Genomic DNA, 16,857 nt, shown 5'->3' with positions numbered 1-16,857 from the left:
TTTATTCTACAGCGTTAATAAGAAATTATTTCTTAAGATATACCTACATATACCTAGAGTAAAATGCAGTGTGCTAACTTATAAACTAATAAATGAAATAATTTGTAAAGCTTGAGTAATAATCTAATCAGATTGTATATAATTAAACAAAAAAGCATGGGATTGAAATGATTATTTTAATTTCCTAGTTATTAATTTCATTACTTCAATGCACAGGAAATTTCTCTTCTGTAGAGGAAATATATTACATTATACCAATTAATTTTTAGTAAATATGCACATATTGCAATAACATGTATTCATATATTTACATATTTATCGTATTAAACCAGACGAATGTAGGTATGTTGTAGACGGAATATTTACCGATAGAACTATCCTGATAAATAGAACTACAATACATACAAGCTTATGCAAAAGCATTTACGCGTACACAAACATAAACATTATGTTATAGAATGTACGAAAATACTATACATTATGTACTGAACTGTTGTTTAGTTTTGTATTAAAATAGCAAATATTTTTGTCAAAGAGTTATTTTATATTAAAAAGATAAATATGGCTTGTATTTTTTTGTTCATTTTGTTGAACATAAATTAAATACCTCCTTTGTTCGATCACTTTTGTCATACTTGTGTTTTTTTTATTCGACAATTTTTGCTGTGAATAATCATCTAATGAATTATAAACCTACATTAGATGCTTCAACGACTAGAAATCAGTCAATCTCGACAATCCATAATTTTTTTTCAAAATCCCTGTATTCCGTCGTAATAGATTTGATTGTGCTATGGACTAATTTGAAACATTTAAAAATAAAATATAACTGCCGTAACTTTTTTTTACAACACAAAATACAAATTGCTCTTCCATAAAATTATTGCTTTAGTTTTGCGCAATGATGTAATTTACAATGAATTTACGGGTGATTTATTTTGAGTGGCTTATAGAGAATGTTTCTCACCATATTTATTTTGTGTATTTGAGAAATTTGTATCCGGTTCAATATCATCCACATCCAAATGGTTTGGTAGGCTACCACAAAATTTGTTACGGTCCTTTATGCTAACACCAATTATGTGGTCAATTTCTGCACTACCGCCTGCATCTTCCCCATTCCTTGTATGTACCTCACTACGTAATGTTGAAGTTGAATTAATTCTGGAACAATTATTATCATCACAGCGTCGATTTGAGGTTGTTGTGGGCTGAATGTTGTTTTGAGTCTCAACTCCAGAACGAAGATTCACTTTGGGGCCATTCCTGGAACATTGAGTACCATTTGGGGTTTGATGTTTTCCATTGCACAAATTGCCTAGAGAAAATCAGATAAATACAAGAATGAACAAGCATAGAGAATATTATATTATTAAAATTTTCCAACATCTAAGAGAAATCTTGAGCAGAAATTTTATATTTTAATTGCATTTTTTTTGCAAAAATTATCTGAGCTTTGTGGATAAAATTCTAACAATCAAAGACTAGAACATGAGAAAACTAATAATTTTAAACCAAAGATATGAATGTATTTGACAATATTCTACTCAAACAAGTTTTCTTGTAATAATGTATTCGTTTCACGAAAATAAAATTGTAAAAATCATCACCATCTCAATTACATGATTTTCCAATTTTCCGTAAAAATATTTAGAATAGCAATTAATTAATTATAAATCAACTTACCTGACGACTGACTCCGTCTCCCTGATAATCCTTTCCCAGACTGTCGGGATGCATTAGTTCCCATAGTATATGGATATCTCGGTTCTTTTTCAGCACAAAACAACGATCTATTTTTCACTTTCGCACTGTCGCCCTCTTCGTTAGTATCCTCACTATCACTCCCACAATTAATTAATTTGGCAGCACATATCTCTTCTCTAGCATTACTCGCAACATTACCACTAACACCAATATATCGTCGTTCGTTCTCTCTAGTTTCTTTCTCATAACAGGGATGTGCACTTTCATTGCTGATGTTATTATTTAATTCACTCCCGTACTTCGTGCATATCTCCTTTGTATCACTAATCAATTTCTTCGTGTTATTTTCCTTCACTTCACCTCCTTGATTTTGATTCGGGATGAAATTATCCACTTTTGTGTGATTCACTTCCACCGCACTCTGTGGGTGCTGCAACGTTGCTAGCCGTCGTACAAGGCGCAAGAAAACCTGAGGAGAGAAGGTGAATATATAAATTTTTGCGACGACGTTTAAGAACGACATTACCATAAATAAAATAAAAGTTTTCACTACGATTTTTTCCAACACCATATACATTACATAAATGCGTGACATAAACAAGTCGAAGATTTATGGAAAATATTCTCATGTGGGTGAGAAATATGTGGATTATATCATGAAAGTTTCATTCAAGAAAATGCTCTGGGCCGTCTCTCATGAGATATGGCCGTCCATTTCCTGTCCAATATAGCAAACGAATTTTGAATATTTCCTTTTGCTGTATACAATATCACAGGTACTTTAACATTTCACTTAACACCATTGCTTAACAATATACATATGTTGAATATTTCATGCAGAATGTTAAGAAAAGAAATAAAGTCCCATGTAACATTTTTTGGTCGCGGCGACGTAATTTCAGGTCGCGGCAACGTCACGCCACAAGTAACATCGCACCTCGCCGCGACGTAATGGCAACGTAAATGGGGAATTTTTCGACGTCATAGCGACGTAACAACAAGGTCGCAGTTTCGTCGCTGCGACCAGGCATGTGACCACATACGTAACCGCGACGTCGCCGTTACCTCCCTGTTACGTCGTCGAGTAGCGATGACGTTGCCTTTACGTCGCGGTTACGTCGCAATTTTTCGCACTGTCTGTCTCTGTTTTTCTCTTGAACATTCAACATTTCTATATTTTCTCTTTCTTTTTCTTTATTTATACCAATGCCATGGTGATGGCGCCATGAGTTATTACAACAAATATCCATACGGAATAATTTCATGGCGACCATCGCGTATATTATTTATTTTTATATGCATTTTTTGGGAAGTCATCACACCTAAAAAATATATGCCAATTTAACTACCGTCGCGAAAATTAATGTAGATTCATATAATAATGCTCCTTTATTAAAAAATAATGATTTTCAATTATTTTATTGCCATTAAAAATTGAATTTTCTTGATTATTTTTTTTTATTTTTTCTAAAATTAGATTTATATATTCTAAGGTGGAAAAGCTTTAAAATATTGCTCAATATATTATATAAATTGAGAAATAATTTGTTAAAGTTTGCATTGAAATATTTGAATTCCCGCCAAAATAACCGCCGCCAAAAGCCGTCGCCATGACACCCAAAAAAATAAACTTCCATCGTCGCAAAATCCTACGACTTTTGTTGGACATTTCCAACATTACTCCATTTTCAGCTTTATTGTTCATATAATAAATTAATTATTTTAGAAAAATCATATTTTTTGTCTTATAAACAATAATTTGACAAAAATTAATTATTATGAAAAAAAAGCAGAAGTTTTATATTGAGATTTTAGTCGTTAATATGAATAATTCTTTTTGTTGGAAATTCACCATTCAGACAGTCTTAAGATCTTAAGATTTCTTAAGAAAAGCTTAAGATTTCTTAAGAAAAGTTGAGAAAACTTGAGATTTCTTAAGTCAGACATAATTTTAGGCTAAATGTAATATTTTTTGATGATTTTTAAGATTTTCGATGTCTTAAGACCATCAGGAGCATTTTTTAAACTTAAGAAATAGAAAATTGTATTTATCAATTTAAAACAAAGAAAATGGATTTTTGAGTGTACAAAGAAGCTGTGTTTCTTTGAAGAAATAATCACAGCTAAAATGTTACTTTTCAAAACAAATTCAAGTGTAGTAAGCTGTTTTTCTTTCGTTTTAATAACTTTTTCCCGATAAAGAATAGAACAAACTGGCACTCAAAAGCACGGCTAAAAATTATAATAATTTTCCCAAAATATTTTCCTGAGTGATTTTCCCCAAAACACCCCCGGAAAATTCTTCAGAATCATTCAGTGCCCTTTAAACAAGTATTAAGAATGCTTAAACAATTCTAAGACTGTCATCAGAGCATGATGATTTGATTAAAGCGAATTTTTGCATTTTGTACACTCAAAAATGCATTTTCTTTGTTTTAAATTGATAAATACAATTTTCTATTTCTTAAGTTAAAAAAAATTCTCTTGATGGTCTTAAGACATTGAAAATCTTAAAAATCATCAAAAAATATTACATTTAGCCTAAAATTCAGTCTGACTTAAGAAATATTAACTTTGTTCTTAAAAAATCTTTAGTTTTCTTAACTTTTCTTAAAAAAATCTTAAGTTTTCTTAAGAAATCTTAAGTTTTTCTTAAGAAATCTTAAGTTTTTCTTGAGAAATCTTAAGAAATCTTCTGTCTGAATGGTGAATTTCACCTTATATTTGGTAAACGTTTCGGTTATTTTGAACAAAAATTGGTGGTACACAGAAGCTGTGCTATTCTTTTCTTCGAAAGAATCACAGATAAAAGTGATTATATTTGGCAAAAGATGAACAATTTGTTCCACTTATGTTTGGAGAGGAATTCTTTTTTTTTTCTAACGCAAAAATGTACTTAGTTTTGGTAAATTATTTAATAGCGAGTTTTCCCAGCGGATTTCTTCTGCGAATGCTTTATTAAAATGAAGGAGAATTAAAAATGCTACAAAATAATGAAAATAAAAATTGGTTACGTGGAATATTGGAGAAATGGGAAGCGAAAGAAAAGTTCACTGTCGGAATCTCGCGAGTTTCTTCGTAGGAAAATGGATTAAATATATAATGTTAAGCTTTCAAAGTGCTTTCATTTCACATAGAAAGGAATTTACAAGAAAAGCTAGAAATTAAGAAAAAAAATCAAAATGTTTTACACCAATAAAACGGGAAAATTCATGTATTTCCCAGCGCTTTTCCGGGAAATGAGAACGATTTTCTTGAGTGTTTGACAATTTCCAATGATAATTTAAAAACAAAATTTGGTTACGCCTTAACTCTTAAGGAAATTACCGTCTTTTCATATCTCTTTACCGTCATTTTGACTAAATTTAATCATAATTTGACCAAACTTTCCGTCACTTTTGCTTTTATTACCTACATTTTTCCAAACTTATCTTAAGCTATTAATACAAAATTAATATTAATATTTAAAAAAAAATTGTATTAAATAAACAAAGGGTGGTATTCTAGGATAGAGACGCCTTTCAAGATCAAGATAAAAATCAAAATAAAGACCAAGACTGTCGGTATTCTACTTTACGACGAATTATCCAGGAAAGTAAAATCAAAATTTGCGTTATCCTACTTGTCAGTTTCTTGGTTTCAGCTTCGCGCCAAGAAAACTTTAGCGATATCTCTTTCTAACGCATTAATTTTTTCTATTGCGCTTTCTCGTTCGCTCTCGGATGACAATTGAACGAAATTTAAACACTTCATGGGACTTTCTTCCCTATTGCCATTACATCCAGGAGCCCTAATTGTATAGTCTCGGCTATTATTCCCAGGCATTATTGCTCCGGGAATGGAATGAATATTGTCGGAGAGGTGCTTTCTGCCTCCAGATTATGATAATTTGGCGGTAGCTGGGGGGGGGGGGGTATGCTACTGCAAAATTTAGAATTTTTCTTAGGAATCGTGGTCACTTCTTGCTATTGATGGAGTGACCTCCAGATTAAGGATCTCATCCCAGGATTGTCATATCCTGGACAATCCTAGGATTCTGGGGCAAGTTTTTACATTTTTTCCAGGATTAGTGGTCACTTCTCATTGGTAATGATAAAGTGATCTCCGGATTAGGGATCTCATCCCCGGATTGTCACATCCTGGACAATCCTGGGATGCTGGTGCAAAAATGTTTGTTTTTCGCCGGAATTGTGGTCACTTCTCATTGGTAATGATAAAGTGACCTCCGGACTAGGGATTTCATCCCAGAACTATCAAGCCCTGGACAATTAGGGAATGCTGGTGCAAAATTGTGGTTTTTTCGCCAGAGTAGTAGTCACTCCAACATTACTAATAGGAAGTGACCATAAATCCGTCGAAAAACCCACAATTTTGCACCAGCATCCCCTAATTGTCCAGGACTTGATAATCCTGGGATGGGAGCCTCAATCTGGAGGTCACTCCATCATTACCAATCAGGAGTGACCACAATTCCGTCGAAAAACCCAGAATTTTGCACCAGCATCCCAGGAATGTCCAGGATGTGACAATCCTGGGATGAGATCCCCAATCTGGAGGTCACTTTATCATTACAAAGGAGAAGTGACCATAATTCCGGCAAAAAACAAACATTTTTGCACCAGCATCCCAGGATTGTCCAAGATGTGACAATCCGGGGATGAGATCCCCAATCCGGAGGTCACTCCACCATTACAAAGGAGAAGTGACCACAATTCCAGTGAAAAACAAAAAAATTTGCACCAACATCCCGTATTTGTCCAAGATTTCACAATCCTGGTACAACCCGGAGGTCACTCTATCATTAGCAAGATGGAGTGAACACAATTCCGGCAAAAACCCGTCATTTTGCATCTGCATCCCATATTTGTACAAGAGTTTTCATATCTCCCATACTGAATTTACATTGCCTTTACCTCATTTAAAAACCAATTTTTCAAAGGACCTCAAAACCGTCTTGGAATTTCACATAAATCCAAGACATTTTACGTTATAATAAGACCGTAAATCTCTATCGTAGAATACAGAATCTTGGAATATTTTTATCCAAGTCTCTTTTGACAACTCATTTTGTAAATCTTTATTTTGATTTTGATTCGTATCTCAGAATACTAAAAGTCTTGGAAGTTGTATGAAGAAACAAGATTTTTAGGTTATGGTTCGACCGTAAATCTCTATCTTAGAATACCAAATCTTGAAATATTTTGAATTTCCAAGATTATCCTGAAAATTTCTTGGAATTTTAAAGTAGAATACCAAATCTTGGTTTTTTTCTTTATTTTGATCTTTATATTTATCTTAGAATACCGCCAAAAATTAACATTTCAAAAAAGCGAAACCTTTAAATAGCGAATAAATAACATAGAAAAGAAGTACACTCACAGATTGAAAACATATAAATCACCTTTAAATAGCGTTTCGTTTCTTATGGAATATTAGAAAAGATGATTTTAAAATTGAAACTATCAATAAAAGATTCGGAAAATTTAAAAATTTTTCTACTAAAATGCACCATAATCTAAAAATATTTTTTCTGGATTTTTATTACATTTTTTATTATATATATTTTTTGTAATTTAATACAATTTTGTGAAATAAAATCGAGTTCATTTATTATTTTTGTTTCGAGCCAAATTATTTTTTTTTTAATATTTATTTTCACTTAAAATGATTTTTAAGTATTTTTTTCTTTAAAAAGCTATTAAAAATATATTTTAAAATTTTTAATAATAATTATTAGATTTGTCCAATACATTGTCCTGAAATTCCGCAGACAATGTCGGCGAAAGTTCTTTTGCTGGGTGCAATGAGAAAACTCCGTGACATTTCATGTCAAAGATTTTCAATTTTTGCCTTCAAAAGCAGAAATTGATCCATTTTCTTGCTAATTTCCACCAATGCATGCCATGTAATGCCATGAAACATTGATCCAGGTACTCTGGATTCTATGCTACCTCATATTTGTCCACAGCTAGAAGAAAATTCGCTGGGAAATTCCCTATTTATGTGATGCTTCCCATTGTTTACATTTTTGGGGACGTTGCCGCGAGGTAACCGCTACGTAATAACGTGACGTCGCAAAATTACTAAATTGGTCGCGAAAATTACCAACGAATACATCTTATAATTTTATGCATTTTTAGCTGTCTTTACGCCCACGAATCCACTAAAATATCCTTGCTCTCCCATAAAATGAAGATAGAGCAAGTAATTTGATTAAATAATTAAATATTTGGGCTATTTTGGGAAGGTAACAATCTTCCATTGCGAGTGTGGTCGCGGTTACGTCGCAATATGACCATTCGGTTACCACGCGTTCATGAGGTCGCGAGATGACCAAATTGGTCACAAATGTTACCATGGGGTATGCTTCATTATTTTAAGCATAATTTATCATTTTTATGCCAACCAATGCATTGTATTGTCTTTGCTCTTCTATAAAATGAAGATCTAGCAGGTTATTTGATGAAATAATTAAATATTTAGTCAGTTTTTGCAAGGTAACAATAGGTCATTGAGAGTGTGGTCACGGCGACGTTGCGCGCGACCATATCGCGACGTTATGCCTACCATTTGTTCACGACGTCACAAGATTACCAAATTAGTCGCAAAAATGACCAAATGTTCTATTTTGATAAAAAACTAAATTATTGAAGTATTTTTGAGGATAATTTGTATTGGTAATTCATATTTTCTCATTTTATGATTTTTACAAGAAAAATTGCATTACAAATGTGAATATTTTGTACAATTTGCACAAAAATGTTTTCATGGTAATTTTTGTGACGTAAAGGTTTCGTAACAGCGACGTCGCAGCCGCTACCATATCGGTTGGTAACAAGGCGACGTAAAGGTTACGTCGGCAGAACGTTGTGTGACCAAATCAGCTCTCTGGTGGTCACAAAATGTTACATGGGGTGCCATTTTCACCCCACTTAAGAATTTTCCGAAAGAGATAAAAAGGCGATTTCTTTCACGTTAAATCAATAAAATAATTAACATATTTCTTTATGTATTAACTTTCTTTTTAAAAAGAAAATGCTTTTCATATGGAGAAAATTACCTGATCTGATGGTTCATTGAGAAGGCATGGCGTGTTTTGATCCTTTCCAGGAACAGCCACAGCATTGAGTGCCACAAGTTGATCACCTGGAAAGAAGAACAGATACAAAAGCTATATTTTTTTCTAAATGAGCATACGTCAATGAAAACGCTGTAACAATAAATTTTTCCAAATTGCAAAGAATAGAAGTATGAGTATGAAATATAATGGCAGAGAACAATGTTTTGGAGGAAAATAAATTGAAAAATCGAAAAGGGAAAATTGAAAAACAGACAACAACCCCAAAAGCTCCATCGCACTTGTATGAATTGAGTCCCATGTGAACAAAAGGGATGAGTTTGATTGTATTCTGGAGTTGGGTGTTGAAATAAACACAAAAAGTTATGAAAAAAGAATTGTTGCTGACAGGATGCTACTCGTGTGGAAAAACCTTATTTATATTAGAAAGAAAACAGATAAAAAAGTGTTATCATTTGTAAAAGCATATTTCTTTTATAGATATCTGAAGATATATTAATTCAGATATCAGATAAATATTGCAAGGAGATAAGTTATAGTTATGATGAATTTTGTAATGCCAAAAATTATTTTCAAATTTAATAAATTCAATTAAAAATACAATTACCTGTAGTTCTTATCAATTTTTAAAGAGAAAGTAAATTAAGACAAACCCGTCAAAAGATGTTCCCATTAGCGGACGGTGAATGAAGTATTTTGAAGGTATATACGTATCTATTTAAAATTCTAACGCTGACTCATGCTCTGAGCATGCAACACTTCGTGTGTGAAATGTGTGCAAGATACAAAAATCAAACAACAAACGAAAGATGAAATCTCACACTTTTACAGTGAAATGCCTAATTAATTTCACTAAACAAACACATTGCAAAAATGAACCAATTATATTTTATTAAAAGTGAATCATTTTAGAAAGTTTACGCTGATTTTTCCACCATTTTCTTCTGTTACTTGCAAATTATATACAAAATATCACGCTAAACATTTCCCCTCCTGATATGCGGTGCATGTGAATGTGTACCACATACCTACAACTTTTCTATAGGGAGGAGGTAGGTACATAACATAAGTGAATTAATGAATTGGCGGGCGGAAGACGTGTGACGCCAACTGGAAAATTAATACTTGTTACATTCTACACACGTATATAATGTAATTCATGTATTTGGCATTCAATCAAGTAAACTCGCGAACTCACATATGAAATCAATAAAATAAATTCCTCGCAATGCAGCGCCAGCATGGAGATGTAAGTTGCACTCATCATAAACCTCAGTAATTAAGTAACTGTAAATAGTGTATACTAGCTATATATATAGTTGAATATTAAAATATAACACCAACACGCCACACGAAGTTTTTTTTCTTCTATAAGTTCATTTTTAGCACTCTCTGGCGTCTATCAGCCAGGCTATTCTATGTTATTGAATATCTACACGTGAATAGTCAAAGCCAGGAAAATTTATTTAAATCGATCTCTATCAATATTTTCAAACCCTTTCTACTATGTGGAGATTCAACATAAAAGAAATATTGATTTTGGTATTTTTCGGCATACACCGTACTCACAGTTTTGTGCTACATCGGTATTTTCATGAGTATTTTTAATTGAAATGGAAGTTCAAAAAAAGTTTAAAAATTATATGTTACCCTTTGATGAAAAAAGATAGCATTTCCATCATGGTAACATAGTAGTTGTAAAAGCATCAAATTAGCAATTAAAAACATTTAAACATGATGTCCTCCCCCTTATTAACATACTAGGTACAATGTGATATTCAGTATATATTAGGAATTCTCCAATTAGGAAAATTTATTCGTACCGCGTATGCTGAACACATCGTATTAGCTGGTAAGTAAATTTTAAATGATTTTGATATTCTAGTCTGGGAAAATTTTAGAACATGCGACATGCTCATGAATAAAAATGACTGCCCTTTCAAGAAAATTTCTTAATATGTCTACAGGAGAAAAGAAATGCAAAGCGAGATGCATTTTGTTAGATATCTTTTCCACTGTATCTCACGTTCATTGTAGTGCAAAACGCTCCAAGAATATTCCAAGAGATCATGCTTCTTATTCAGTGTCAGACCTAAGACCACGTATGTATGTAAATGCTTCATTGATTTCTATCATGGCATTATGCATACGAGTGAGAGAAAGAAGTTTCTCATCTCAATATAGTCATATTTCATCATTTATAATGTGCATTTATGAACGTTTATCTAGAATGAAGCTTCTGGCAGTGTGAGCCACCATCATTAACTTCGTCAAGAGCTTTTGAATTGAGGTGAAATACTTTGCAGTAAGTTTTATGCACTTTTCATAAGTAAAATAAATTCAGTGAGACATTCATCTCAATGTTACTCCTGTGATGCAAAAACTATAGATAAATGTTTGAAAGTTTTCGGAAAGGGGAGTGGAGTAGGGTAATTTAAATCACAATCCCTCTTCCAATGAAACTAATATAATTTAATTTTTTTCTCAATCGGAAAATATGTTATTTTTTCCAAAGTCTTTGTGTACCTTACTTCACCCAAGTCACCCCTAAATAGTAATTTATTGTTCAGCTAAGAGTTCTACTCTGAAAATGAACTATCTTTCTATAGAACCTTGTCCAGAACATGACAAAATTGTAAATTAAATTTCTCACATTTTGAAACAGTGCCAAAGAGTTTTTCAATAAATTGTGTGCAGAAAATGCCTTTGAAAAATATATCAGTATCTGTATATATACCTACATTTTTTTTAATAAGCATATAAAAAATGGAAATTTGTTATTTAAACATAGATTATATACTTTTTAAAAAAAACATGTTCCAATAACTCGACTCCACATTAATATATTACAGGTATGCTAATTGAGTCATTTTGGTGGATGATAAATATAAATATGTATTGAATATATTCACATATGTAATATAATGAAATTATAGGAATTACCCATTTTTTGTCATATTATCACCACGAAAAAAAATATTTAGGTAGGTCTGGAGTAAAAGTTCATCACTTGTTTGCTATATCAGTTTGGTATTTTAGTTATATGGTTGTCTCCTATAGAGTTATTCCACTAGATAAAACCGGCAAAGTTGAATGCAAACGTCATGACGAAAATATTTGCTCCATAGTGTTGCCTTGGAAATAACTCAATAATTCACTGTGTACACCGCAAGTAAATACTCACTATACATTGTTCTCGACTTCTCGACTAAACAACGACACCGGTTTATTAACCCACACGGAACTGTTGAAAATCTATTCCACGCCTGCACACAGAATTATATACACTTTAGTCGAATGCTATATTATCACAAAAACTATGGTGATGTAGCCAAATGAATTTCAAACTGAAAGCACCTCATTTTTGCAATGAGCTTAAGCTCAGAAAAAAAATACTTTAGTCTCTCAATTTTTTTCCCTTCATTTCCTCGTGACACGGCCCAATGGCATGAAATGTGGAAATGAAATGAAATCCAGTGATATTAATTTCTTATAAACTGAGATATGTAATTTACACTAATCTACTTTAACTGGTTGGTAGTACGTGAAACATGCGCCAAGTTCGCTGGTCACGGCTAAACTGCTATTACTTGCTAGGTGAAGAATTTCAACGAGTCGCAGCTCTTTGCGTTTATTTATAAAACCATAGGTATGTACTATATACACAACACACCATATCTCCAGCGTAGGTACATATTACTCCGCCACAGAGGCCGCGTGTATTAGTTTAGCTGATGGAGTCACCGTTCAGTGATTCAATGCTTTGTGACCGAATGAATGTTTTACTCACAGACACAGAAGTATACCACACCGCTACACAATCATTCGCGGTGCATTTGGATGATTTTATAGGTATCGCGTTCAACCAATTCATTTTTGTCTCTGAACATTTCAGTATTCAAAGTCCAAATTACTCGAAAAAACTGGTATTTATGTGGTCTCTATATACCACTCATATGATTTTATAAAATGCTCTAAATAAATAAGAATGAACTAGAACATTTTTTAGTATCACACCGAGAGGCTGCACGTATATAGATGTTGATTAAACCTCAATACGTGCATTCAAAACAAGCGATATAATCATCTATAGCATATAAAAAAAATACAAGAAAATGGGAGTCTATAAAAAATCGGCAAAGTGACTTCCGGAAATTTTCGGGATATATGTGTCTACGGGAAATGCTTTCTACATAACACAAAGTGCTATGTGTTATGTCTGGAAAAATCCTGAATAAGTTAGAAGAAAACACCACAAAAGAACTATCGATCGATACAATGGGCATTGCTGAATTTGCAAAAGTCTATCCTGCCAATATACTTCTATACAAATGTTTGCGATAATAATCAACAAAATCTAATGCTATAAATCCACATTAGAAACATAGACAATGAAGATTGGAATATCATTATAAATATTATAAATTAGTCTTTAAGCCTTCAGAATAACGAGATTCTACCCATATTAGTATTTTATAAACATCACCTAGCATCATCCAGATCCAATGGACTTATGCGAAAGCTTCAATCGAGAGTCAAAATTACATATTTCCAATTAATATACAATTTGACCATGTACACATATTATACCTACTTATTGTGTACCAAAGGTAAATTGCATATTCATACGTGCATGAATACATAGCGTAATTGGAGAATTGGTTACTAACAGATGAGTCTCAATTGGTGTACATACTCACAAAGGTTGTGTCTGATTTTTTTAATCTGGATAATATTCTTTTTTTTATAACGTTTTGTAAGAGATTAGGGCTTTCAAAATTAGCGTTCTATTTTATTTTGATTAAAATAAAAATTAATTATCAATTCAAGTTCATAAATTAAGACCTTTCTCTATTTGCTATATTCTGAAATTCAGATTTGATTGCTTGGTTTAAGTTAAATTAACCGAAGATATCTATATTTGCGGAGAATGCTTGTTTAATGTTACTTCTATATGTACATAGGTACCCACATAATTTACTTAGAGGGTAAGATTTTTTTTTTAATATAGTTGATCAAAATTCAATTTGTTCATTATAAATCACAAAACATTTTAAAAACTCCGTAATTCAAGGAATTAAAATTTTTGTCACATTCGAAAATTAATAGTCAAATAATGTCTTTACAATTTGCATATATACAACATGTCTGGAAATGTTGTTAAATCCACTAACGTAAATAGTCCAACCAACTAAGTAACTCTAAGACTGGATATAAAGTGTTACAGACACTTCACCGTCGCGACCAGACGATGTAGATATTAATGATGATTAATGACTATTCTTCGGGATGTGTGTTTAGAATTTATGATTAAATAAACGTTAGCATACTTATATATTATACACTACTAATAGAGAGTTTCCGTACAAAAGGAAATGTATTTCTTTCATAGGTTACTTTTTCTTATAAGTCGTCAAGAACAGAAATTTAAAAATTAATTTGTTTTAATAAATTCAGTTTCTGTGCATTAAAAAAAATCTATTAATAAAGTATGAAGACATCAACAAAAAAAAATTACTTTCATACCAAGTGAAAGTGGATCATATTCACGGAAAAGTAAACAAACAAAAAAAATGAAAAATTTGACATTATTAACAACAAATACTAATTAAATCATAAAACTCACAACGGATTGAAACAGCGGGGGTAAGTGAATTTAATTAGAGTACATGAATGCTGTTCTCTTGTGTGTGTATAAACCGAAGCGAGCCGGATCACGATAAATTATCCGAATTCCAACATTTTAATTGATGGGAACGTTTAATGTGAGACAAGATTATCCCACAATTTTGCATTTTTAACCTAAAAAATAAAATAACATTTAAAATAAATTGAAAATATATTTACAATTCCTAATTGGATGCGTAAACCTACTAAATTTATCACACATTTTAGGAAATATAAATAATACAGCAGATCTTCCGCTTTTAATTATGAATTTCGTCTCACTGTGTGAAGTACGGTGATGAAATAATGAATTGATAATGAAAACACACTCTTTTGGTGTGGGGTTTTTTTTAAGAATTCTACTCAAATGCCTTTGGTCGAAATTTCTCCACAATATTTGCGAGTTATAATTTATTCTGACGGAAGTATCTTGTTGGTGTGCCATAAACAAAAAGTCTGTTTCATTAAATTGAAATGTTTGAGATTGTGATATCAATTCCTGAGCCTATACAAATAATTCTATTCAGAATGTAATTCATTTCAATATAGAAAGACTTTTCAAAATGGGAATAAGGAAATTTCCACCATGTTATCGTGAAAACAATTCCACGAGCTAATGAATTTTATAAACAATACTGTACGCACATACAAGAAGCCAAAAGACTCATTAAGGCTTTGAAAATTTTAGATATATGTCAAATATACATACAGTGTCGAGAAAAATAATAGGACCACCAATATAGGTTTTAAATGTACCCTTGACTTCAATCGCCAATATCTCAGGCTGTGGGGGATAGATTTTGAAAAATGGCATAGATTCGGAAAGCTACATTCATCCCCTTTCCAACGATGGTAGATTTTCGAAAATCGGCCCATCCGTTCAGTTTTGGTAGATGATTGAACAGAAAGTGGCATTTTTAGTATGGGTCTACTTGAACGACTGTCAAAAATCAGCGCCTCAACCGATTTTGATCACCCCGGCAGTTTTGGACAGGGGAAGAATGTAGCTTTCAGAGTTTTTTGAAATTTTGAAAATCGGACACCCAGAAAAAAAGTTAGACGGGTTTTTGTGAGTGGTCCTATTTCAATAATTTAAGGGTTAAAATGCTTCCTAATTTACACAAAGTTTCATAACAAATATTTATTTTTTTTTAGGAAAAATTTATTTTCGCAAGCTATAAGCCTTTTAACTTTACTCAATTAAATTCAAATAAGCACTTAAAAAAAATAAAAATTTACAAAAACTTGTTATGAAACTTTGTGTAATTTCACCCTTAAATTATTGAAATAGGACCACTCACAAAAAACCCGTCTAACTTTTTTTCTAGGTGTCTGATTTTCAAAATTTCAAAAAACTCTGAAAGCTACATTCTTCCCCTGTTCAAAACTGCCGGGGTGATCAAAATCGGTTGAGGGGCTGATTTTTGACAGTCGTTCAAGTAGACCCATACTAAAAATGCCACTTTCTGTTCAATCATCTACCAAAACTGAACGGATGGGCCGATTTTCGAAAATCTACCATCGTTGGAAAGGGGATGAATGTAGCTTTCCGAATCTATGCCATTTTTCAAAATCTATCCCCCACAGCCTGAGATATTGGCGATTGAAGTCAAGGGTACATTTAAAACCTATATTGGTGGTCCTATTATTTTTCTCGACACTGTATATTTATGTCATTTAAATAAATTCTGAAGATTCACAGAACGTAAGTACAAAGACTAACGATAATTAACTTTATGTTTGCATTTAAAGTTAGTAAATAAGTACATATGTACATTCATATGAATGTACTGTACATACATAAAATACATTGAATACATGTAAATGTAATTCACATATGTAGCTCTTCCTCCAAGATGTAATTTATGGGTTAATTGTTGTAAAAAATCATACATTTTTGCAGCTCCATGAATGTTCCGATGCAGAACTATATATTGCACATAACTATAAAACATAAATATGACTAAGAAATTCCATGGCGCTAAAAGTGTGTCATTCTAAAAATAATCTCATTTAGCGGCATATAGGAATTTACTCTTTTAATATATTTATGTGTGGAGAAAGATACATATTATATATAAAGTAGTGTGTGAAAAATTTGATATAAAAGGGATGAAAGAAAAATTGGCGAAAGTGAAGAAATTACATAAATAGTTGGTGTCAAACATTAATAGGTTTTCCCAAAGGAATTTCTGCCTTCTAGTGACATATTTCCTGCTGTTTGAAAATTGTCGCAATTGGAATTGGAAGTTCATGAGTGCAATGTGGTGCAAATATACTCTCGTTCACCATTTTCCCTCTTGAGAGTACATGGTACATGATTTGTGCATGCGGTAAAGCCATGAGGGCTCCCTCTGACTCAGCAAATATGCTCATATTGCACACTTTCATATAAAATACAATTT

The 16,857-nt window shown here is 32.2% G+C and overlaps 1 protein-coding gene across 3 annotated transcripts in view; it reads right to left on the bottom strand.

The window, feature by feature from the left end:
• LOC129785935 (uncharacterized) overlaps positions 1-16,857 on the bottom strand; it is a 43,509-nt gene that overhangs the window by 10,806 nt on the left and 15,846 nt on the right. For all 3 annotated transcript variants that reach the window (XM_055820600.1, XM_055820602.1, XM_055820601.1), the window contains exons 3-5: positions 8,768-8,853; positions 1,687-2,176; positions 968-1,318 (exon numbers count right to left, since the gene is read on the bottom strand). In XM_055820600.1, coding sequence (XP_055676575.1) covers positions 968-1,318; positions 1,687-2,176; positions 8,768-8,853 — 927 coding nt within the window. The remainder of the gene's footprint in view (positions 1-967; positions 1,319-1,686; positions 2,177-8,767; positions 8,854-16,857) is intronic.

This window comes from Lutzomyia longipalpis, chromosome 1 (assembly GCF_024334085.1).
Source record: "Lutzomyia longipalpis isolate SR_M1_2022 chromosome 1, ASM2433408v1".
NCBI classification, from domain to species: domain Eukaryota; kingdom Metazoa; phylum Arthropoda; class Insecta; order Diptera; family Psychodidae; genus Lutzomyia; species Lutzomyia longipalpis.
The sequence above is the reverse complement of the archived record's forward strand: the minus strand, read 5'-3'. Positions and strand labels throughout refer to the sequence as shown.